The 23,723-nt window shown below is 43.8% G+C and overlaps 2 protein-coding genes across 4 annotated transcripts in view; both read right to left on the bottom strand.

Moving 5' to 3' along the window:
• Window positions 1-10,756, bottom strand: part of Cdk7 (cyclin dependent kinase 7) — a 31,886-nt gene extending 21,130 nt beyond the window's left edge. The window contains exons 1-5 of one of the 2 annotated variants that reach the window (XM_006982717.4): window positions 10,574-10,754; window positions 10,222-10,281; window positions 8,993-9,116; window positions 1,924-1,957; window positions 240-307 (exon numbers count right to left, since the gene is read on the bottom strand). In XM_006982717.4, the coding sequence (XP_006982779.1) occupies window positions 240-307; window positions 1,924-1,957; window positions 8,993-9,116; window positions 10,222-10,281; window positions 10,574-10,605 (318 nt within the window). In that variant the 5' untranslated portion in view covers window positions 10,606-10,754. Of the gene's footprint in view, window positions 1-239; window positions 308-1,923; window positions 1,958-8,992; window positions 9,117-10,221; window positions 10,282-10,573 lie in introns of both variants that reach the window. The other variant, XM_006982718.4, reaches the window with a different exon arrangement.
• A 4,648-nt stretch (window positions 10,757-15,404) lies between these two features.
• Kgd4 (alpha-ketoglutarate dehydrogenase subunit 4) lies at window positions 15,405-23,723 on the bottom strand. Of its 2 annotated transcripts, none has more exons than XM_006982719.4 (4): window positions 23,582-23,723; window positions 19,203-19,266; window positions 16,798-16,985; window positions 15,405-15,644 (listed from the first exon to the last, which is right to left on the bottom strand). In XM_006982719.4, exons 1-4 carry the CDS (start codon window positions 23,618-23,620, stop codon window positions 15,627-15,629), a joined length of 309 nt encoding a protein of 102 aa, XP_006982781.1. In that variant the 5' UTR covers window positions 23,621-23,723; the 3' UTR covers window positions 15,405-15,626. The 2 variants fall into 2 exon arrangements, with proteins under 2 accessions (XP_006982781.1, XP_042117666.1); XM_042261732.2 differs by lacking the exon at window positions 23,582-23,723 and adding an exon at window positions 23,396-23,542.

The raw sequence follows: 23,723 nt of genomic DNA, 5'->3' as shown, positions 1-23,723 counted from the left end.
GGTGGATGTCAGTGAGTTTGAGGCCAGCTTGGTCTACAAAGCAAGTTCCAAGACAGCCAGGACTGTTGCACAGAGAAAACCTGTCTCAGAAAAAAAAAAAAAAAAAAAAAAAAAAAGAATTTCAAGCTGATCAACTTTCAAGGCTTATCTCTGTCAACGCATCCTGCTGAGCTTCTGATCAATATTCATCATATTCAGAATATGGAGAATCCCCAAAAGCAAACTTAGATCATACTCACACCAATTATATTTGGATGACTTAGCTCCTGTAACAATTTTATCTCTCTTAAGGCTGTTCTATTTATACCTATGGAAAAAGAATGCAAAAAATGAACAATAATTCTGAAATTTCAAACCTTTTACAAATGTGGTTTTTTTTGTTTTTTGTTTTTTTTTAAGGAAAGGTCACTTCAAGAAATAAACATTTCACACACAAAAATGAATTAATTTTTACTATTTGTACAAGAAAGTTCTTTTTCTCATGTTGTTTTAAAGTAGCTTAACATATGGGGCTGGAGAGATGGCTCAGAGGTTAAGAGCACTGGCTGCTTCCAGAGGTCCTGAGTTCAATTCCCAGCAACCAGATAGTGGTTCACAACTATCTATAATTTGATCTGGTGCCCTCTTCTGGCAAGTAGGCAGAACACTGTATACATAATAAATCTTTTTTTAAAAAAGCAGCTTAACATAGTCTATGAAAAATGATGAGGGGCTGGAGAGATGGCTCAGAGGTTAAGAACCCGACTGCTCTTCCAGAGGTCCTGAGTTCAATTCCCAGCAACCACATGGTGGCTCACAACCATCTGTAATGAGATTTGGCTCCCTCTTCTGTATACATAATAAATAAATAAATCTTAAAAAAAAAAAAAAAAAAAAAAAAAAAAAAAAAAAAAAAAAAGAAAAATGATGAAGAAAATACTTGTTTCTATATAATTCTGAAAATCATTACAATAACATATACAGACATGTGGTAATAGCATCTTTTCTCTTGTCCTATAAACTAGAGGAAGACTATATGTGCTAATTAATAGCAAATTAGCGCTAAGGATACCTTTTTTTTTTTTTTTTTTGGTTTTCCGAGACAGGGTTTCTCTGTGTAGCTTTGCGCCTTTCCTGGGACTCACTTGGTAGCCCAGGCTGGCCTCGAACTCACAGAGATCCACCTGGCTCTGCCTCCCGAGTGCTGGGATTAAAGGAGTGCGCCACCACCGCCCGGCCCTTTTTTCAATACAAATGATAGAAATCAAAATTAAAGCCCAATGCTGGCACTTTCATAGATGATGACATTTTCACAGTAACTATTATTTGATAAACAGGACCCGACACTCTAAGAGGCTTGAGAATAAGAAGTAAATGTTTCCCCAATGTGTCCATTCCAGAGGAACTTTGTGATCTTCTGTGAAGATGTATCCCTGAATCTCTCAAAGCAATTAGCAAACCAGGAATGCAAAAGGCAATGACTAACACGGCCCAAGCAGTACGGAGGGCATCCAGACAAGGGCCCACAACCTCACTCGCCTCCACTTACACGATCTGAATCCTTGCAATGCACAAATGTTGTTTCTGACGGGACACTTTACTCTCTAGACCAGTGGTTCTCAACTTTCCTAATGCTGTGACTTTTAATACAGTTCATGTTGTAATGACCCCAACTATAAATTTTTGTTGCTACTTCACAACTGTAATTTTGCTACTGTTATGAATCATAATGTAAATACCTGATCAAGATATCTGATATGCCACCCCTGTGAAACGGATGTTTGATCTCCAAAGGAGTCAAGACCCAAAGATCGAGAGCCACTGTTCTGGAGACACTGTGATAAATGCTACAGAATTATTATCGGCTCTAATTGATATTTTCCTCATCTCCTCAGATCAGAATAAACACATCTCTTACTTGATTAAATTATATTTAATACTTACCATCTTTCGCTTCTGACCTGTGTCCAAGTTTGATCTGGGAGAGCAGGGGAGGGGGGGAGAAAACAAAACATATACATTAACAATGTGTTTAGGATGGAGATGGTTCATGGGCTGAGAACACTCATGGGCTGATTCCAAAGAATCTAGCTTCAATTCTCAGTGCCCACACAACAGCTCACAACCGCCAGTCCCAGTGGGATCTAATGCCCGCTTCCGACCTTGGACAGAACTAGGCACACAAGTGGTGCACAGAGGCACGTGGAAGTAAAACACCGATACACATAAAATAACAAAAGTTTTTAGAAAGAAGACCAAGAAAAAACTTCCCATGGGTCACTATATAACCTACATGCGCAAAGGACCGGCATGGCGGTGCACTCCTGCACTCTCAGTACTTGAGAGGCAGAGCCTGGGCTCCATGCAAGACTCTGCTTCAAATCAATCAAACAGCTGGGACTGGAGGTGCAGTCCTTTAATCTCAGCACTCATACTGAGTTCTAGACACTGTCTTAAAAAATGAGCCACAGGTGAAACATCTGTAGTGAACTTCTGCCCTCTGGGGTTCTCCCATTGTGCTGTAAGCCTGTATTTAAGACCTCTTCCCTCCTTCAATAAACAGCATTCGGCATTAAAAAAAAAGAAAAAAGAGAAAAAAAGAAAGAAAGGCTAGGCTGTGGTGGTGTATGCCTTTAGTCCCAGCAATTAGGAGGCAAAGGCTGGTGCATCTCTGAGTTTCAGGCTAACCTGGTCTACGGAGAGAGTCCCAGCACAGCCAGAGCTACACAGAGAAACCCTGTTTTGAAAGGAGGGAGGGAGGGAGGGAGGGAGGGAGGGAGGGAGGGGAGGGAGAGAGAGAGAGAGAGAGAGAGAGAGAGAGAGAGAGAGAGAGAAAGAGAGAAAGAGAGAAAGAGAGAAAGAGAGAAAGAAGAAAGAAAGACTGGGAATGTAGCTCAGCAGAGTGTTTGCCTAGTATTTAGGAAGATTCTGAATCCCCAACACCACAAAAAACCCATAATCTCACCACTTGGGAAGTGGAGGGAGAAGGATCAGGAATTCAAGAGCATCCTTGGCTACTTAGTAAGTTAAAGTCTAACCTGGGCTACAAGAGACCCTTTCTCAAAAAGTGACAGGAAAGGGTAAAACAACCCAGATATCCTTCAAGGCATGAACAGCTAGACAAGACCATAACACAGACTACTTCTCCACAGTGAAAAAAACTAACTGCGGTGTATTCCTGAAATGACACAAAGAAAGGAGTGAGAGCAGGTTAGTGCTTGTCAAGGGCAAAGAAGGGAGAGGGGTGGGAAGGGAAGGGGCTGGGCCATCAGAGGGCAGAGTGAGGGCTCCTCCGGGTGTTGTGGGTGTTACTGTCTCCGCTGCACGACCATGGATGTCTTGGATGTGTTGCTGTGTTAAAATTTACAGGATAGCAACACTGGGGACAATAGCCAAAGGTATCTGGGATCTTGAGATACCATTTCTTATAACTCATGTCAATCTCCAGCTTTCTCAAAATTAAAGCATTTATTTTATCTACTTCTGGGATATCTGTGTAGCTCTGGTTGTCCTGGAACTTGCTTTGTAGATCAGTCTGGTTTTGAACTCACAGAGACTGGCCTGCCTCTGCCTCCCAAGTGCTGGGATTGAAATTATGCACCACCACAAAAAAAAAAAAAAAAAAAAAAAAAAAAGAGCCACAGTAAAAGCATGTAGTTACAATATGTAGCTCATGAGAACAATCGGAAATCCAAAGGCTGAAGGTATTGCTCAGGAGCAGAGTCATAACACGTTGAAGGCAGCGTTTGAGCTCCAGCACAGCAGGACTAAAGTGAATCAATCATCTACTTTAAGTTTCTGAACTACACACTTAAGCAATTGAACTCAACAAGGCTCTTCTGATACTCTACAATCTGAGGTTAATCCCCTGGACCCACAATGTGCAAGGGAAGAACTCCCACAAGCTGCTCTGACCTTCAGAGCATGCAGTGGTATATGGGAACACTCACAAGTAGTAACTGACTCCTTCATGCTTGCCTTTTTTGCTTTTTGGGTGTTTTTTGAGACAGGGTTTCTCTATATAGCCCTGGCTGTCCTGGAACTCCCTCTGTAGACCAGGCTGGCCTCAAACTCACATTGACCTACCTGCCTGCCTCTGCCTCCCGAGGAGTGCTGGGATTAAAGGTGTACCACCACCACCTGGCTTACGTTTAAGTTTCTGTTTATTTTGCTTTGTTTTTGAGAAAGCATCTTGCTGTATGTGGTTCAAGGTGGCCCTAACTTTCAAATCTGCATCTCAGCCTCCGAAATGCTAGGATTACATGTGTTAATCATCACACCCAGACCTCCTTTCATCTTTTCAAGTTAAATACAGACTGGATAACTGAGAGCATGCTAATTTATTTCCCCCAAATTACTTCTATTTAGTATACTTGAGAGAAAAAAGTAACATAAAAAGAAAACATATATGTCTAATAATCCTATGTTTTTCACAAAGCAAACTTACAAAATGTGATAGATGTAAGAAATGGTTAACACTGACTAAGAATAACATATCATGTTAGGAAATTTAGTCTTTTGTTGCTGGGTTTTTTTTTTTTGTTTTTTTTTGTTTGTTTTTTTTTTTTTTTTTGAGACAGGGTTTCTCTGTATAGCTTTGCGCCTTTCCTGGAACTCACTCTGTAGGCCAGGCTGGCCTCCAACTCAGAGATCTGCCTGCCTCTGCCTCCCGACTGCTGGGATTAAAGGCGTGCGCCACCACCGCCGCCGCTAGGACCAGGTCAAAGAGTATTCTGCTCCTTACTACTTTATACAAGAGTTGTCCATCACTGAAAGGATTACCTCTGGAAAACACTTACTCTTCCTTTAAAAATGTTCCTAATGTATGCTACAAAGAGAACCTTCTATTTAAAAGTAAGCCACGTATTATAGCTCAAATATATATAAGACACCGGGAACTAACAAACTGATTATGAAATTTATATGGGAAAATACTCAAATAGACACACAATAAAAACAGAATAATCTCAGGGACTAGAGAGATAGTTCAGTGGTTAAGGGCACTGGCTGTTCTTCCAGTTTCCAGGTTCAATTCCTGGCACCCACATATCAGCTCACAACTGTCTTTAACTCCAGTTCCAGGGTACCTGACACCCTCATGTAGGTAAAACACATGCACATAAATTTAAAAAAAGAAAAGAAAAAGAAAAATCTCAAATTGGGTGGTGGTGGCACACACCTTTAATCCCAGCACTTGGAAGGCAGAGGCAAGTGGATCTCTGTGAATTTGAGGCCAGCCTGGTCTGCAAAGGGAGTTCTAAGACAGGTAGGGCTACACAGAGAAACGCTCTCTCAAAAACAAAAAAAAAAAAAAAAACAAAAAAGAACAGAAACAAACAAGAATAACCTCATGATTATCCTTTATCACCAAGATTTAAGTGATTATTATTTTGCTATGCTTAAGTCAACTAAAATTTTAAAACAACTCTAAGACTTCACTCCATGCCCCCTTATACACTGATACACATGTCCTCTAACAGAGCAGCATGTGCTCTCACCCACAGAAATACAGAGACACACACAAAATACTTAAAAATTAAAAAAACTCAATAATACATGCTAGGAATGTGGCTCAATGACAAAGCACTTGCCTAGAATGCTCAAGGCCCTGGGCTCAATCTACATATACACTCATGTAGGCACACATGCATGCATATATATATGTATATATATAAAATTTTAAGGGGGAGAGGAATCCTGGAATTAGTTCAGTGGGTAACACTGGCTCCACAAGCATGAGGATGTGAATTCAAGTCCCCAGCACCCAGGTAAAAGGCCAGCCGTGGCTATGTATGCCTCAAGTCCCATCACTGGACAGAAAGATTCGAGAGAGCTTGCTGGTGAGCCAGCCAGCCAGCCTGCCTTGCTAGCCAAAACCAAAATAGCAAGCATCTGCTTTTATTGAGAGACCTTGTTTCAAAGGCAATTAAAGCAAAGAACAATGGAGGAAGTCATCAGCTGTCCTACTCCAGCGGCCTGTGCACGGGGAGACCTCAAAACTCATGTGCCTGCACCACACACACCTCTAAGCCGCACTTATACAGCAATTACACACAGATAATGAAATGACCCAAAAGCCGCAGGACAAACTGGCTAAGTCAGGCTGGGAAACAGAAAACACACAGCAATGCCACGTCATTTTTAAAAATATTTATTTTATGTGTATGGGTGGTTTGCCTGCACGTATGTCTGTGGACCACATGCATGCCTTGACCTGTGGAGGACAGAAGGTGTTGGCTCTCCTGGAACAGGAGTAGCAGTCGTTAGTCACCACGCGAGTTCTGGGAACCAAACTTGGGTCTTCTATAAGAACAGCCGGCCGGGCGGTGGTGGCGCACGCCTTTAATCCCAGCACTCGGGAGGCAGAGGCAGGCGGATCTCTGTGAGTTCGAGGCCAGCCTGGTCTCCAAAGCGAGTTCCAGGAAAGGCGCAAAGCTACACAGAGAAACCCTGTCTTGAAAAAAGCAAAAAAAAAAAAAAAAAAAGAACAGCCAGTGCTCCTAACTGCTAAGTCACATCAGCAGTATTTTAAGAAGTCCAAGTCATAATAAATGCAAAAGCAGTTTAATGAGTCTTTTTTTGGTAACATCAAAGAGGGTGTTAACAAGTGAACACGAATAGAAATCATGAGGGTCGGAAAAGGAAGGCTCCCAGCACTAAATCCTCAATGTTCACAGAAGAAAGTACAAATGCTGTCCAAGGTGGGGAGGGGAGACCCACAAACAAGCTACTCCAGATATTCTGGAGATAAGCATCAGTTAAAGAAACTGAAAAACCAAAACAAGAGATGCTATAGCATGTTAAAAGCCTTTGCTTATTAGTAACTTTTAAAACCACAAAAATGAATTATTTGAAATGAAATAAAAAGAGCATTTAAGTCACCTTCAAGGAGGAACCATTTTGTAATGACACAGGATACCTAGCACAGAGACAAGGCAGGAGTTTAAGATCATTCTCTCCTACACAGTAACTTTGGAGTCAGGTCATAGGGCTTTTTAAAAAGGAGAAACAAGTTGGATTCTAAATCCTAATGAATGTTAAAAGCAGACAAGAAAACCCACTTGTACTTACAATTACAAAACCCAATATGTCAACCATGTGAAAAGACTACCAGTCAACTCAAGGTCTTCTTTGTTTTAGATACAGAGTGCACTGTTTGCCCAGGCCGGATTGAACTCCCAGACTCAGATGACTCTCCTGTATGTCTCCTAAGAACACACTCCACTGTATCCAGGTAAGTCAGGACAGGTGAGGCGGCTCGGTGAGTAAGAGCACTGGCTGCTCTTCCAGAGGACCTGGGGGGTTTGACTCCCACTGCCCATATGGTAGCTCACAATCATCTAGAACACCAGTCTCAGGATAAGACACTCTTTTGGCCTCTATACATAGTTATACAGACAAACATGCAGGCAAAACACCACAAACATAATAAACAAAAGCCTACAAATGTGCTCACCACAGTCCAGGTGTAATGTGAATAGATTTGTGTGGGCAATGAACTCAGATGGAAGGATTTCAGATTATGATGATAATGACATGAAGATGATATAGAATGAAGAACTGCCAAGAACAGGGGAGGAAAGTGGAACACCTATTTTGCTGCACACACAGAGAGGGAGAGAAACCTAAATAATAAGAATTCAGCCACACCAAGTTCTAGAGAGAAAACACAGCAACCTTGAAAGAGAAAATACAACGATCTGGTGACTAGAACAAATTTAACATGTCCGAGCTGGAGAGATGGCTCAGTGGTTAAGAGCACTAACTACTCTTCTAGAGGACCTGGGTTCAATTCCCAGCACCCACATGGCAGCTCACAACTGTCTGTAATTCCAAGATCTGCCACTCTCACAAAGACATACATGCAGGCAAAACACCAAAGTACATGAAATAAAAGTAAATTATTTAAAAAAAAAATTTAATATGTCCAAAGAAATACAAAGGTCAGTATGGCTGGGATAAGGTGACCCAGAAGTAGACCTGAAGATGACAAAGCCATTATCAGAGTTAAGAGGGGATGATGGACAGTGGCTCATACAATAATATCATTTGAGAGCCCAGGTCTGCCTGGGCTATATAAAGAGTTCCAGGCCAACCTACCCTACAGAGTTCCCATGTCTTGTTTTTGTTTTTATTTTTCGAGACAAGGTTTCTCTGTGTAGCTTTTCCTGGATCTTGCTCTGTATACCAGGCTGGCCTGGAACTCAGAGATCCGCCTGGCTCTGATACCCTGGAACTAAGGGCGTGTGCCACCACTGCCCGGCCAGAGTTCCCATCTCATAAAAAGAGATATTTAAGAGGTTTTTGGTGTTTTGTTTGCTATTGTTTGTTTTTCAAAGCAGTGGGCCTCACACATACTAGGCAAATACTCTACCACTGAGCCCAGGCCTCCTTTTACTTTTTATTTTGGGACAGGGTCTTACTAATTTGCCTATGCTGGCCTTGAAACTCACTCTTTAGCCCAGGCAGGTTATTGAATTTTATGTGTGTATGTATATTTGCGTTTTTTGGAGGCCAGAGGATAGCTCAGCCGTCCTTCCTTAGAAACTGTCCATCTTGTTTTTTTTAGACAGTGTCTCTCACTGAAATTCACCAAATAGGGGAGGCTGCATGGAGCCAGCCTTGGGGATTTGCCTATCTGCACCTCCCCAGTACTGGGAAACACTGCCTTTTGATTCTCCTGCCTCAACCTTTGGAGTAGTGAAACATGGCAGTAGAGCACAAGCTGGAAAACAAGAATATGAGAAGTGAAAAAATGAAACGGGCCAGCAAGATGGCTCACTGGGTGACGGCACTTGCTGCCAAGCTGCAGTTCAATCCCCAGAACCTACAGATGGAAAGAGAACCAGCTCCGCGGTTGTCCTCTGAGTTCTACATGCCCTGTGGCACACACACCCCGTCCAGAATTATTTATTTATACGAGAGTAATTTCTTAAAACAAAGATAACAATAGCAGAAACACCTGAAAGGAAGACAGCAAGCCACGTACTAAGTAGTGAGTGAAAGGGAGTACCTGGGAGGCTGGAAGATGGAAGCCTGACCATCCACACTTCAAGGAAGTAATGAGTTTACAAAGGAGGAAACATTCAAAGTAGCACAGGAAGACGGAGGTCAACGACACCAACAGGCCCTGAGGTCTGTGAGGAAAAACAGAGTGGCCCTGAGATGGCTACAGGTTTCAGCAGTGTGAGAAAGAGCAGCCAACTTCACTCTAGTCCTGGCCTCAGCAATTACTAGCTGTGTGATCTCGAAGTCATCCACCTAGCCTCAGGGACCGTGAGGAGGAGACAAGGACACCTTTCCCTATCTTACAGACTGTGTGGAGGGTGAGGCTGGGGGGAAATCAAAGTGTCTGGCACACAGGAAACTATGTCAGAAGTGTTGTCAATGAATTTAAGCTTAAAAATCACTTCAATCATTTTAGAAAAGGCACTGCATCTGTGTTGTTAATGCCGATAAAAAAATTTCTGTACAGATAACATAGACATAACAACCTGTGGCCTGGAAAGATCACGGCATCCAAAAGAACTGAGGAGACGGTAGTACTTGCCTCCTTGGCCAACAACCAATTTTTTTATTTTATTTATTTATTTATTTATTTTTGATTTTCTTTGAGACAGGGTTTCTCTGTGTAGCTTTGCTCCTTTCCTGGAACTCGCTTTGGAGACCAGGCTGGCCGAACTCACCGAGATCCGCCTGCCTCTGCCTCCTGAGTGCTGGAATTAAAGGCATGCGCCACCACCGCCGGGCAACAACCAACTTTTATGGAACAAAAAGTTCTAGTTTTTACTGTTTCAACAAAAACTGGTTCAGATCGAGTTCCCTCTTAAAACACTAAATACACTAATAAATACTACTGTCTCTAGAAATCGTGTAACTTCCACAATCAGGGCGTATTAAAATGAAGCCAAACGTAGTGCGCATCTTCAATCCCAGGACTCGGCAAGTAGAGGCAGGGGGATTTCCTCGGGTTGGGGACCAACCTGGGCCACAGGGCAAGACTGTCTCAACCACAATCAACTAACCAACCAACCAACTAATAATGCACAAATATTTTAAGAGTTGCTTGCCTGGCGTGGCGGCGCACGCCTGCGAACCCGACTCTTGCAGGGCAGAAGCGGCAGGCTAGCTAGCAGCAAGCTGTGGGCCAGTCGGGTCTGAACGAGCCAGCTCAGTGCCAGCGAGGGCGACGTGGCAGGCAAGAAGACCCGAAGACTGGGAGAGGAAACAAGGTTAACTCACTTTCTTAATGGCGACAATCTGGTTGGTGTTCTTATCTCTGGCCTTGTAGACCGTCGCAAACTAGAAAGAAACACAGCAACACACGTTCGTGAGAGGTCTCGGCGGGATGGCGGTTGGTTCGGGGTGTCCTCCCCCACCCCTCTTTTTTGTAAAAAACCCGGGTTCTGGAGCGGACTCGCCGCGGCTTGCTGGGGAGGGAGGTGGTCGGGCGGCCTCTTCTCCCGAAGGGAGGAAGGACGGGGGCAGCGGGGCTCCGGAGGTTCGGGGCAGCGGGGCTCCGGAGGTTCGAGGCCAGCCATCGCCAAGGAGAGCCCGCCGCGGCCGGGCCCGGCCTGCGCGAGAACGGCCTCACCTGTCCCTCCCCGAGGAAGTCCAGCTTCTCATAGCGCTTCGCCCGAGACTTCACGTCCACAGCCATGCGAGCGCGAAGCCAGACCCCAGCCCAAAAGCCAAGGCCGCCGCCCCCGCAGGAATTTAAAGCGTCGGGACGCTCCCAACAGCTACTTCCGCCCGCGGAACGCACACTAGCGCCCGTAGCGGAAGTGTGGGCGGGGCCGGACCTACGGAAGCCGGGCTGGGCTGGGAGCGGTGCCTCCTTCCTCCCCCCCCCCCGCCCCCCGCTGACACGTGTGCACCGAGGCCAGAAGCGACGTGTTTTCGATGGCTGTTAATTTGTGCTTTTTTTTTTTTTTTTTTTTTTTTTTTTTTTTTTTTTTTTTTGTCTTCGTCTTTTCGCTGGGATTTGCTTCACTTCCGAGGATAGGTCAGCGTTCTGGCATGGTGGTTCCGAGTTCGGAAGTTAGCTCGGGCTTGGCCGTGCACAGGTCTTGCTTTGCGTTGTCCTGGCGCCTCAGTCGCTATGGACGCCAAACCCCTCCTTCTTAAGGAGAGCCAAGTTCTTAAAGACGCATTTATAAAGAAACAGGCCTAGAGCAGCAAAACCCAACCCTGCTGAACATTATGTTATGGAATAGGTCTTTTGTCTTCCATAAATCCAAACTAATGAATTAAGAGAAACATACAGAGCGTTTAAACATAGTCACAGTGTCCGCTGTGCCATTAGTAATTCCGCTTCAAGCCTATCTATCTGTCAGTTACTGGCTCCAGCAATGGATTCCGTTTGAGTCCTAGTTTTGTTTTCACATCGCTCCAGTTTGCAGGGTGGAGGGTGGGGAGAGGTTTTGCTGAGACCTCAATTCCCTGGTGGATTTAAGAATTGATTTTCACATTGTTGAGCTTTTTTCTCACGAGGAAACAAATGAAGCCGAAATTACTTCTAAAGCAAGAACCACACGTTTTAATACCTTTGCTTTTAATTTTTATTTTATGCGTATGGGTGTTTTGCCCGCATGCGTGTCTGTGAATCATATGTGTACACTGCCCATGGAGGTCAAGAGAAGGCATTGAATCCTCAGGAACTGGAGTTACAGATGGCTATGAGCCACCATGTGGGTGCTGAGAACTGAACCTGGGTCCTCTGGAAGAACAGCAAGTGCTCTTAAGAGCTGAACCATCTGTAAGGCCCTTAATAACCTCTGTTAATAAAATCTATGAGATCATTGGCTTGAATTGAGCTTCTACACAGAGTTCACCAGATGAAGCCAAAAGGGAGTCAAGCATCCTTAAGTTCCACAGTAAGCAGAAACTAAGTTACTTATCTGGCTTTCCAAGAAACTAGCAGCAAGATCTCCCAAACTGGCCCATTTTTGGTGACATAAAGAAGTGCTTTATTTAACCCTTACGAAAAAGTAAAGTCAGCTCATTTAACCAATCAGATTCCCCCCTGCCGTTCCTGGTTCTTTTGTTTTTGTTTTCCGAGACAGGGTTTCTCTGTGTAGCTTTGTGCCTTTCCTGGGACTCACTTGGTAGCCCAGGCTGGCCTCAAACTCACAGAGATCTGCCTGGCTCTGCCTCCTGAGTGCTGGGATTAAAGGCGTGCGCCACAACCTCCCGGCCCGTTCCTGGTTCTTGTTCCATCCTCAGACATCCCTTGCTCCACCAGGCATGGCAGGGCGCTTAAGTAGTCTGGAATTGGAGGCAGAAATCTTGCAATTTCCAAGAGAGCCTGGGCTATAAACAACAAAAACATGTTTTGCTATTGTTCATTGGGAGCTCTTTCTATAATTCTGTAATGAATTCTACCTAATTCATGAATCACAAAATTGTGCAACAACACCATAACCAACCTGGTTGTGATTAGAATCCAACTTCTTAGTTAACATTAATCATGCTACAATAAAAAACTCATTTAAGATGCATTCGTACCTTTAATACCAGCATCCCCTTGTAGTGGAAGATTAAAAGATAATTGGGTCCACTATCCAGGTCTACACAGTGAGATCCTGTCTCAGAAAAAAAAAAAAAAAGTTAACTGTGAGGCATGATGAAAGGGATTGAGACAGCTGGTGCTTGCAGTTCTAAATATGGCAGTACAAGAAATATGTCACTGAAAACCCATTGGACTTCAACAATAGAATCAGACTAATTTTTTATTCCATTTTATTTATTGTCATTATGGCGGGGGTGCCACGGTACACATTTGAAGGTCAGGTCTTCAGGCTTGATGGTTGGAGCCTTTTTTCCCTGCGGGTCCATCTCTCTGGTCCCAGATGATGTTTTAAAAGGTTTGCTCTGCTGCTGAGAGACTTATAGACTGAAAGGGCAAGGAAAACCAAGACGACCTGTTGGAGAATTATTGTGGTCAAACAGATGGCTTTGCTAGAGTGATATTAAAATTTTGATTCCGGGGGCTGGAGAGATGGCTCAGCGGTTAAGAGCATTGGCTGCTCCTCCAGAGGTCCTGAGTTCAATTCCCAGCAACCACATGGTGGCTCACAACCATCTGTAATGTGATCTGGTCTCTCTTCTGGCCTGTAGTCATACATGCTGTATACAAAATAAATAAATAAACATTTAAAAAAAAATTAAAATTTTGATTCCTAGCCCATAGGATCTACTAACAGGCTAATCCCAAAGTTCTGAGCTGGAGCAGCTGCCAAAATGGCATCCCCCCCCCCACCTCTTTCTTAGCAATTGATGTTTCTAAAAACCAGGCATCTTAATTTTTAGGGACATGTTGGAGATAGCAACAGTGTACAAAGACTAGCAATTGAGATGCCAGTGTAGCGTAGCAGTGGCTCTGGATCCATTCGCCTTTGAATACTGGCCAACCAGCATTCAGTCACTAGGTGAATGACTTACCTTCTCTATAACAGGACCTAATCAAACACCAAATGTTAAATGACTTTGCCTAGGTAAAGCAAATGTCTGGCAAGTGGTTAGGTAGCTATTATTGCTTCAGTCCTCTGTCACCACTTAGGACCAAGTAAAACACGCACAGACCGCAGAAAACCATCTTTTTGTTTTGAAGCCATGGGATTGAATCTAAGGCCTTGTGAATGCCAGGCAGGCAGGAGCTCACGGAACTATCCACAGCCCCAAAGTAATTTGTGTATGTGTTCTTGTGTGGTGTATGCATGTATTTAGGGGGCATATGCAGCAGCCAGAGGTCAGTGTTGGGTGTCTTCTTCAATCATTCCATCTGTGTTTCTGAGTCTCTAAGCCCAGGGCTCACCAATTCAGCTTGTCTGGCTGGTCAGAGTTCCAGGGTCCTGTCTTTCTGCCTTCCCAGAAGGAAGATTCCAAGTACATAGCAACTCCCAGCTTTTTACGTGGGTGCTGAGGCCCTCAGGACCATTTGGCAAGCACTCTACTGATAGAGTCATGTCCTCACCCCTAAATTTTATTTGGGAAAAAATATATAACTGGGCGTGTCAGTTAATGCCTTTAATCCCAGCACTGCAGAAGCAGGGATTTCTATGCGTTTGAAGCCACCCAGGTCTATGTAGTGCATTCCAGGTTAGCCAAACTACATAATATGACCCCGTCAAAAACAAAAGATGAATTATATACTTTCCATGTTACCAGAATAGCTTACTGCTAACATCAAATATAAACCCTTATTGCTCATCAGGGCAACATTCATAGCACAGAACTTTTAAGAAAAACAAATCAACTCAGGAATGATAAAGATTAGCCCACAGGTGATTGAACAAAAGTAGAAAACAACACAATTCTAGTGTCCATTCATCATGGGTTACTCATTATGGATGCCTTCTTTATAAAGTATATTCTAGAAATCATTACAAGTATGGAAGAGGATTTGGTCAGCTTTGTGAAGACTAGCAGGGGAACCTATTATAGTTTCATTGGTTGCCTAGTAAGTTGGATTTTGAGACTCTCAGACATTAAGATAGTCAAAGTTATTGGGATTTGCAAATATGATCACAAACAGTAAGATAAATGAAAATCTTCCCATAGTAATTTTTAGTGGAATATTTGTTCCTATGTTATATTCATCTTACGTATTATTTATACATTGTGGCAACCCATTGGGCTTGGATTCTGGAACCCTGACTAGGCACAGTGACTGAATGAAGAAATGATACACAGCCACACATACAATAACGCTGGGGTTCTCCCACTGCTCCTAAAACCTCAGCCTGTGTATCAATCAGTACAGCACACAGGGGCGGGGAGTATGGCAGGGAGGGGGCAGTGTTTAGCTAGTCTGGGTACGGGTCTCTGTAGGACAGCAATCTCAGGCTGGAGAAACATCTGGGAGGAAGAAGCTGCAGCTGCTAGTTTCCACACACACTGACCGATCATTCATAAACACCAATACTCCATCCCTCTGAGCCTATCCAGGTAAGGCGTTACCATTCCTGAGTGGCCTAAGCCTTGGAGTCCTGGACATGGCCATGCTCATGTTAACATTCACTCAGGACTTCACTCACAGTTGCTGACACTCCCTACAATACGGACACTTTTTCTGAATATAGGTACAAATAATCTTTTATATTATCTTCGTAGTCTTAATTCCACTGCCAGCTTTTATTGAAATTACATTTTTATTACTTAGAAGAGGGTATTATTACATCAGTTATACTCAGATAACCTTGTGAATGAAAAAAACCAGATAATTAATAATAGTGGAAATATCTCACTGCTCCTCATCTAATTTCAGGGGGAAAAAAACTTCCTTATAGCAGGAATTGTGTTTCATAAATTATCTTTATGTCTAAACAAACAGAAAAGAGAAAATTTGATCATTTACTAGATACTGTGTGCTTATAATAGCTCATCGCTGGTAACACTTCATAATCAAGAGTAAGTTAACAGGCTAACATGTAAAAATGTGACTTTAATAGGTATGCAGGCCAGCTTGCAGAGAAGCTGACCAAGATACACAGAGGAGATACAAGTGGCCATCTAGAGTTTCCACACTTCACTCTTTGCAGAATATTTATTAAGGTTGTTTAATATACAATTTTCATTTGACATTTCCGAAGTCCAGTATTGTAAAGATAATCCTTTTGTCTGACAGCAAACAGCAAGCACAGTGGTCACTCTGGGCCTCCACGCTGAAAAGAGAAGCATAAAGGAATGAGATGAAGTCATAAATTGACCATAATTTATATAATAAAAATGGTCTTCAGGCTGTGGCTGGTTTTTTGAGACAAGGTCTCACTCTGTAGCCCAGGCTGGCCTAGAAATATAAAGCTCAGACTGGCCTCTAAGAAATCATGGCACGCTGGGTGGCGGCGGCGCATGCCTTTAGTCCCAGCACTCGGGAGGCAGAGCCAGGCGGATCTCTGTGAGTTCGAGGCCAGCCTGGTCTACAGAGCGAGATCCAGGAAAGGCACAAAGCTACACAGAGAAACCCTGTCTTGAAAAACTAAAAACAACAACAAAACAAAACTTCAGGGTTTTGCAGAGTTTGGAGGCATTTACAGTAATGTTATAAATTCAGATCTAGAAAGGATTCAATCTTGATGACAGAACTAGGTGTAATGGTGGACTCTTTAATCCCAGCACGCGGGAGGAAAAGGCAGGTGAGTTTGAGGCCAGCCTGGTCTACACAGAAATTTCCAGGACAGCCAGGGCTGCATAGAAAGACCCTGTCTGGGGCTGGAGAGGTAGCTCAGGGGTTAAGCGCACTGGCTGCTCTTCCAGAGGTTCTGAGTTCAATTCTCAGCAACCACATGGTGGCTCACAACCATCTATAATGAGATCTCGAGCCCTCTTCTGGTGTGTGCGGGCATACATGCAGCAAAACAATGTACACATAATAAATAGATCTTTAAAAAAAAAAAAAAAAAAGACCCTGTCTCAAAAAAAGATGGATGAATGATGACATGAGCTAGCCTCACATTTCTCTGAGGTCTCAGAAGCCCCTTAGAATGTTATTAGCCCCTCACTCAAAGAGGTTTTTTCAGATGGTTTGATGTTTTGTTGGGACTGAACCCAGGGTTCGACACACTGTTGGCAGGAGTTCTACTAATGAGCCACATCCCCAGCCCTCTGTATGGTTTTATGTCTTCGTATGTCATGCATGCTTACTGAGGATCCCAACAGTGATTTGTGTCTGATTGCCCTGGCCTCGCTCTTCCTCTCCCTTAGCTATAACCCCACTTCACAAGCAAAGGGAAGAACACGTAAACCAGCAAACGACCACTGCGAAGCCAAAATGTCCTGGCACTCTGCACAATCTTGTGCTAAAGGGCAACTGCATACCTGGATAAATTCCATTTCTTCTTGAGATATAGGTTTCCTTCTGTATTTCTGAGGTAATGTTTTTATTATCTCTGCAGTGTCTGGTGGCCCCGGATGTATCAGCGAATCTGGGGATGTATTTCCTTTAGAAGTCTGTGAAATTATAGATGAGTGCGAGGGTAGCCCAGCAGATCTCAAAGCTTCTGAGGCTGATAGTAAAAAAGAAAACACTAACTAGACAAATTATCCAGGTGTCTTTAAATATTATTATTATTTTTTTTAAATTATCTGCTACTGAGTAGTCAAGCTGTCCTTTAAAATAGGTCACTGGGGCTGGTGAGATAGCACTTGGCTTTTCCAGAGGACCTAGGTTTAATTCCCAGCACCCACAGGGGCAATCAAGCTGTCTGTAACTCCAGTTCCAGAGGATCTGACTCCCTCTTCTGGCCTCTGTAGGTACCAGGTGTGCATATGGTACACAGGCATGCATGAGGACAAAACACCTATACACATTAAATAAGTAAATCATGTCATTCTTCAATTTGCTTGTAGCAATCCTCCTCCTCCACCTTCTGAGTGCTAAAATTATAGGTATACTCCACTATACATGGTTTCTTGAACACACACACACACACACACACACACACACACACACACACACACACACACAATGTAATGATCTTTTTGAAAGAAATAATACTCTCTTTTTTGTTTTGACAGGGTTTTCTCTGTGTAGCCCTGGCTGTTCTGGAATTTTCTCTGTAAACCAGGTTGGCCTCGAACTCAAAAGTATTCACCTGCCTCTCTGCCTCCCAAGTGCTGGGATTTAAGGTGTGTCACCACTCAGCCTTTTTTCTCTCTTTCTTTTTTTGAATAGTAGTCTTTGTTTTGGGTTAGAAGTGCTGGGGTTGGACGCAGGTTCTTGTACAAGCTAAGCAAATAATCACTGAGCCACGTCTTTTTTTTTTTTTTTGTATGATAAGGTCTCACTATGTTTGAATTCCTGGGTTCAATTGATCCTTCTGCTTCAACTTCTTCAGTAACTAGGACTACAGGTGTTCAACTCCATGCATGCCTAGCAAAGTAGTTTAAAGAAAGTAAATTATGACTGAAGAGATGGTTCAGAAGATAAAGGTACCTGGCACCAAGCCTGATGACCTTAGGTTTATTCCTGGCACAGCACTCGTGTGTAGAAGGAAAGCACTCACTCCTGCAAGCTGTCTTGACTTCATACATGCACTGTGGTAAGTACACACTTGAAAGCTCACACACACACACATACACAGAGGATAAATACAGTGAAAACAGTTTTAAAAGAAGTAAGTTACTAGGCCAGGTATAGTGGTACACACTCTTGTAATTCTAGCACTTGGGAGGCAGAGGCAGGAGAATCACTGGGAATTAAGAGACCAGCCTCAGGCCGGAGAGATGGCTCAGCCGTTAAAGGCTAGGCTCACAACCAAAAATATAAGAGACCAGTCTGGTCTACATAGTGAGTTTTAGGCCAGGCAAAACTATCTAGCAAGACCCTGAGTCAAAAGAGCAAATGGCTCTTGAGCTGAAGAGACAGCTCAGGAGCCATTAGAAGTTCACACTTACCCTCTAAAGGGTCCACATCATCAAAGCCTGTTGCCCCAGGCTCCCTTTAGGGACCAGGAGACAGCTCAGTGATTAATGGCACTTGTGCCAAGTCTGGAGATCTGTGTTCAATTCCCAGCTCCCACTTGGTGACTCAAAACTATCCATAACTCCAGTTCTAGAGGATCTGATGTCCTCTTAGGACCTCTGTGGACACCAGGCATGCATGTTGTACACATATATACAAGCAGGAAAAACATTGATACACATAACACGTTTTTTTAATTTATTAAAAAAATACAATAAGGGCTGGAGAGATGACTCAGAGGTTAAGAGCACTGGCTGTTATTCCAGAGGTTCCGAGTTCAATTCCCAGCAACCACATGGTGACTCACAACCATCTATGATGAAATCTGGTGCCCTCTTCTAGCCATGCAGACACAGCACTGTATACATAATAAATAAATAAATAAATAAATAAATAAATAAATAAATAAATCTTTAAAAAAATACAATAAAATAAAACAGAGATAATAAAAAAGTTTATTACTAGCTGGGTGTGGTGGTATATACTTTTAACCCCAGCACTCTGAGGGGCAGAGGAGCTCTGTGAGTTCAAAGCCAGCCTGGTCTACATATCCAGTTCCAGGTAAGCCAGAGTTACTTAGATCCTATATAAAAATAAAATAAATAAATAAAAAAATTTTAAAAGTTAATTACTTGGGTACCATTTTGATCTAAAATACAACAACCTACCTGATTATAAACTGAGAAATACTGCCATTATATTCATTTCTAAATATGAAGGTGCACATTTAAAAAATATATCTAAATGAAATACAACTCACCACTGAGTTTAGGATTGTCTCTTCTGTCAGGAAACCTTATTAATGGAGAATGTGGTTTCACTACCTGAAGGAAAATAAGACACACGAGAAAAAATGACCTCATTAGAAGCAACAACCTAGTCCTTGAACCTACATTAGGGCAGCTCACAACTGCCTGTACCTCCAGGGGCATGTAATACCTCTGGCCTCCTTGGGGATGCTACCTCTGGCAGCCTACACACACACACACATTCACACACACACACACACACACACACACACACACACACACACACACACACACACACACACACACACACGTGCTCAAAAATAAAAGCACTTGCCAAGCAAGCCTGACAAGGTGGAACCCAGAAGGAGAGAATGGACTCCCAAAAGCTGTCCTCTGATCTCCATAGGCACGTGTGCTCCATATCCATCACAATAATAAACAAAACAAAAAAACCACAGTGAATGGGCTAGAGAGATGTTGCTCAGTGCTCAAGACCACTTTCTGCTTTTGCAAAGGACCAGAGTTCAGTTCCCAGCAACCAAAGCAGGCAGCTCACAAGTGCCTTTAACTCCAGTTCTAGGGCATCTGATACCTACTCTGGGCTCATATACACAAACATATATACATAAAAATAAAAATTAGAAAAAAAATAAACTTAAATAATAAAAACAATGAAGATGTGACCTTGTGTTTTGAAAGCCTTACAGACTGATAAGGAAAGAACTGTAAATGTCCTGATTTGTATCAAGTACTTAGCAATTCAGAACAGGACAAACAATCAAACACCAGGCAATTATAAACACCTGCCCTATGTTGGACAGTGGTAGCACAAGCCTTTAATCCTAGTGCTCTGGAGGCCGAGGCACGTGGATCTTTGTGAGTTCAAGGCCAGCCTGGTCTAGAGGCGTTCAGGACAGCCAGAATTACATAGAGAGACCCTGTGTCAAAAAATAAAGTGAAATAAAAAATTACTCTATTTGCTGTCCAGATTTTTTTTAAATAAAAATTTCAAAATTTGTAGATAAGTAAAGGCAATAAAAATCAATGACTGCCATATTATTCTAAGTTATAGCTTACACTCTGCTCCTGATCAAAGAATGAATAAAAGTTTACAGAGTGAAAAGAAATCCATGAATGAAATAATAAAAAAGAATGCCGACAAGAGTTGTGGCACACCCCTTTAATCCCACACTCGGGAGGCAGAGCAGGCAGATCTCTGTGAGTTCGAGGCCAGCCTGGTCTACATCGAGAGATCCAGGACAGGCACCAAAGCTACAGAGAAACCCTGTCCCGAAAAAGAAAAGAGAAAAAAAAAAGGGGGATGGGGGGGTGGGGAAGAGTGTAAGTTGAAATGTTAGCTTGGCAGTGATGGTGATGAATACCTTTTTTTTTTGGTTATTTATGTAACATATATATTTATTTATAACAAATAATTGAAAAGCCAAATATAGAGAGTTTCTCTATTTAGCCCTGGCTGTCCTAGAACTCACTCTGTAGACCAAGCTGGCCTGGAACTCACAGAAATCTGCCTGCCTCTGCTTCCCAAGTGCTGAGATTAAAGGTGTGCACCACCACCACCACCACCACCACCACCACCACCACCACCACCACCACCACCACCACCACCCCCCATCTTATATTTTGAGACAGACTCTCCCTAAACCCAGGACTCACTCATCTGGCTACTCTAGCCAGCCAGCAAGCTCTGGAGATTCATCTGTCTACACCTCCCACTTCCCCGAGGCCGGGGTTATAGCCAATTTCTACATGGGTGCTGGGGGGTCTGATCTTAGACCAGTGTATTACAGAAAGCACTTGACCCACTGAACTTTTCTCGATCTTCCATGAACATTCCTAGATAAGTCTTTTTGTAGGTAGAGACACTCATGTCTCCTGGATAACACATTAGTAGTAAAATGCTTTTTACTTTAATGACTAGAAACTGACAGTTTTCCAGAGTGGTCCAATACTTTTTATACAACGCTTTGAGTTTCAGGTGCCCATGCCTGGGTCAGCACTGGGTCATGTCAATCTTTTCATAACCAGGGCTGTGTCGGGGAGGTGGTGGTGCACATCTTTAATACCTGCACTCCCAGAGGCTGGAGTTGGAGAGTTGGAGGCCAGCCTGGTCTACAAAGCGAGTTCCAGGGCAGACAGGGCTACACAGAGAAGACCCTATCTTGAAAAAAACAAACAAAACGCATGGCTATGTGTAGCTCAGAGGCAGGGTGCATGCATGAGGCCCTGGGTTCAAATCCCAGCAACAAAAAATAGGTTTTAGTTATTTGGTGAATGTGTTATACCTTCTGGTTTGAATTTGTATCTTCTTGGCCAGAATCTTTTTTTCTTTTTTTCTTTCTTTTTTTTTTTTTTTTTGGTTTGTTTTTTAACATTTTTTTCCTTTTATTTTATTTTACAATACCATTCAGTTCTACATATCAGCCACGGATTCCCCTGTTCTCCCCCCTCCCACCCCCCTCCCCTTACCCCCAGTCCACCCCCCATTCCCACCTCCTCCAGGGCAAATCCTTCCCGGAGGACTGCAATCAACCTGGTAGACTTAGTCCAGGCAGGTCCAGTCCCCTCCTCCCAGACTGAGCCAAGCGTCCCTGCATAAGCTTGAAGTTTCAAACAGCCAACTCCTTCAGTGAGCACAGGACTTGGTCCCACTGCCTAGTTGCCTCCCAAACTGATCAAGCCAATCGACTGTCTCACCTATTCAGAGGGCCTGATCCAGCCGGGAGCCCCTCAGCCTTTGGTTCATAGTTCATGTGTTTCCATTCGTTTGGCTATTTTTTTTTTCAATAATTGAGTAAAACGGAAATTTATTATAAGCCACAGTCGTCCTAGGGACCTCTATGCTATATATATAGCCTCCATGGTTCTATGGGTTGTGATCTGATTGTTCTTTATTTTATATCTAGAATCCACTTATGAGTGGCATCTTTTTTTCATGTTTACACACCAGCGGGTTTCTTCTTCTGTTGTATCAATTCCTTCTCTCTCTCTCTTCTCTCTCTCTCTCTCTCTCTCTCTCTCTCTCTCTCTCTCTCTCTCTCACACTCACACACACACACACACACACACACACACTCACCCCAACTTTTTTTTTTTTTTTTTTTTTTGAGACATGGTTTTACTATGCAGGTCTGGCTGTAACTGGCTCTGTGGACCAGGCTGGCCTGGCCTCTACCTCAGAAATATCTGTCTGCCTGTCTGCCTCTGCTTCCTGTGTGCTTGTTTTAATGGTGTGTGCCAACAATCCCGCTCCTATACTCATTTCAGACTGAGTTATATGTGCATTATTGATGCATGGGGTTATATGGTATGGATGGCAGACTTTCGTCGGCTTTCCGGCTATTCCGTACTTGCAGAATCCTCGATGCTCAGTTCCCACCAACTGAACAAGTGACTGAAGATCAGTCATTGCAATGGTACCAAAGGTCACCACCATTCAGACAACTTCAGGGGAAAGGTCTTTAATCAGATGTGTTCGGGCAAAGGAAAATGTCCTTACGACAAAAGTGAAAGTTAATCAGAAAATACTCCATATTCCGAATTTTAAAAACTCTCTAATTACAAAAGGCTGTGTCTACATAGTCATGAATTTTACCTCTCCTGTTAAGTTAGAGGCCACAGCTGGGGAAGCAGATACAAAAGCTGTCAGGAGTTAGTAACTGATGGGTGGATTAGCAATGCTACTCTAGCAGCCTATCTAAGCACAATGGGAAAAGGCTTGGCAAACCAACCCTGAAACACACACACACACACACACACACACACACACACACACACACGTCGGTAATAAACTTAACTAGCATGACATTTCACACATTTCCACATCTGCGGCCAGGCGCCCCGAAGAGGTCGGATATGACCAGGTTCAAGGTGAGGGAGCAGACAGCCCAAGGGGCCAGGTATCCGGCCATTCCCAAGTCCTTGAAGGGACACCAGGTCAGAACTAGGATTTGCTTCCTTGCCCCGCCCCGCTACGGCCTTCCTTCGGATTGGCCGACTGAGGGGACATCACGGACAATTTTAAACGGCGATTGGCTAAACTGATGGAGGGCAGCGTAAGTCCGCGGACTCCTAGGGCTAATGAAGTGCCGGGGAATCCAGAGACCTCGGACGAGCGCGAGCCTGCACTCCCAGAAGCTACCCTCCCGGCGCGCGGCTCGAACCCTCGGCGCCAGGCTCCACTTACTCCCGGGCACCCGGAGCCCGACCGAGGTCCCATCCTCAAGACACAACACCCGCTGGCCCTGCGCAGGGCCGCGGTCACAGCGCGTTCTCTGCCACCGCCTCTCCTCCTCGCCTCCGGGCGCTGCTGCTGCATCTGCACCCTCCCTCCCTTCCTCCCTCCCACGCGCGGGAGTGGCCCAGGCTTTACCTGCACGACCCTGGTGGCGGAAGCCATCTTGCTGCCCATCGTGACCCCCGACCAGGGGCAGCTTCCGGGGCGCCGGCGAGCCGCACAAGTATCGGGAGTGGGCAGCGCGGGGCGGAGCCTGTGTGATGTCACTGAGGAGCTA

The sequence above is a fragment of the Peromyscus maniculatus genome, chromosome 15 (assembly GCF_049852395.1).
Source record: "Peromyscus maniculatus bairdii isolate BWxNUB_F1_BW_parent chromosome 15, HU_Pman_BW_mat_3.1, whole genome shotgun sequence".
Classification (NCBI taxonomy): Eukaryota; Metazoa; Chordata; class Mammalia; order Rodentia; family Cricetidae; genus Peromyscus; species Peromyscus maniculatus.
The sequence above is the reverse complement of the archived record's forward strand: the minus strand, read 5'-3'. Positions and strand labels throughout refer to the sequence as shown.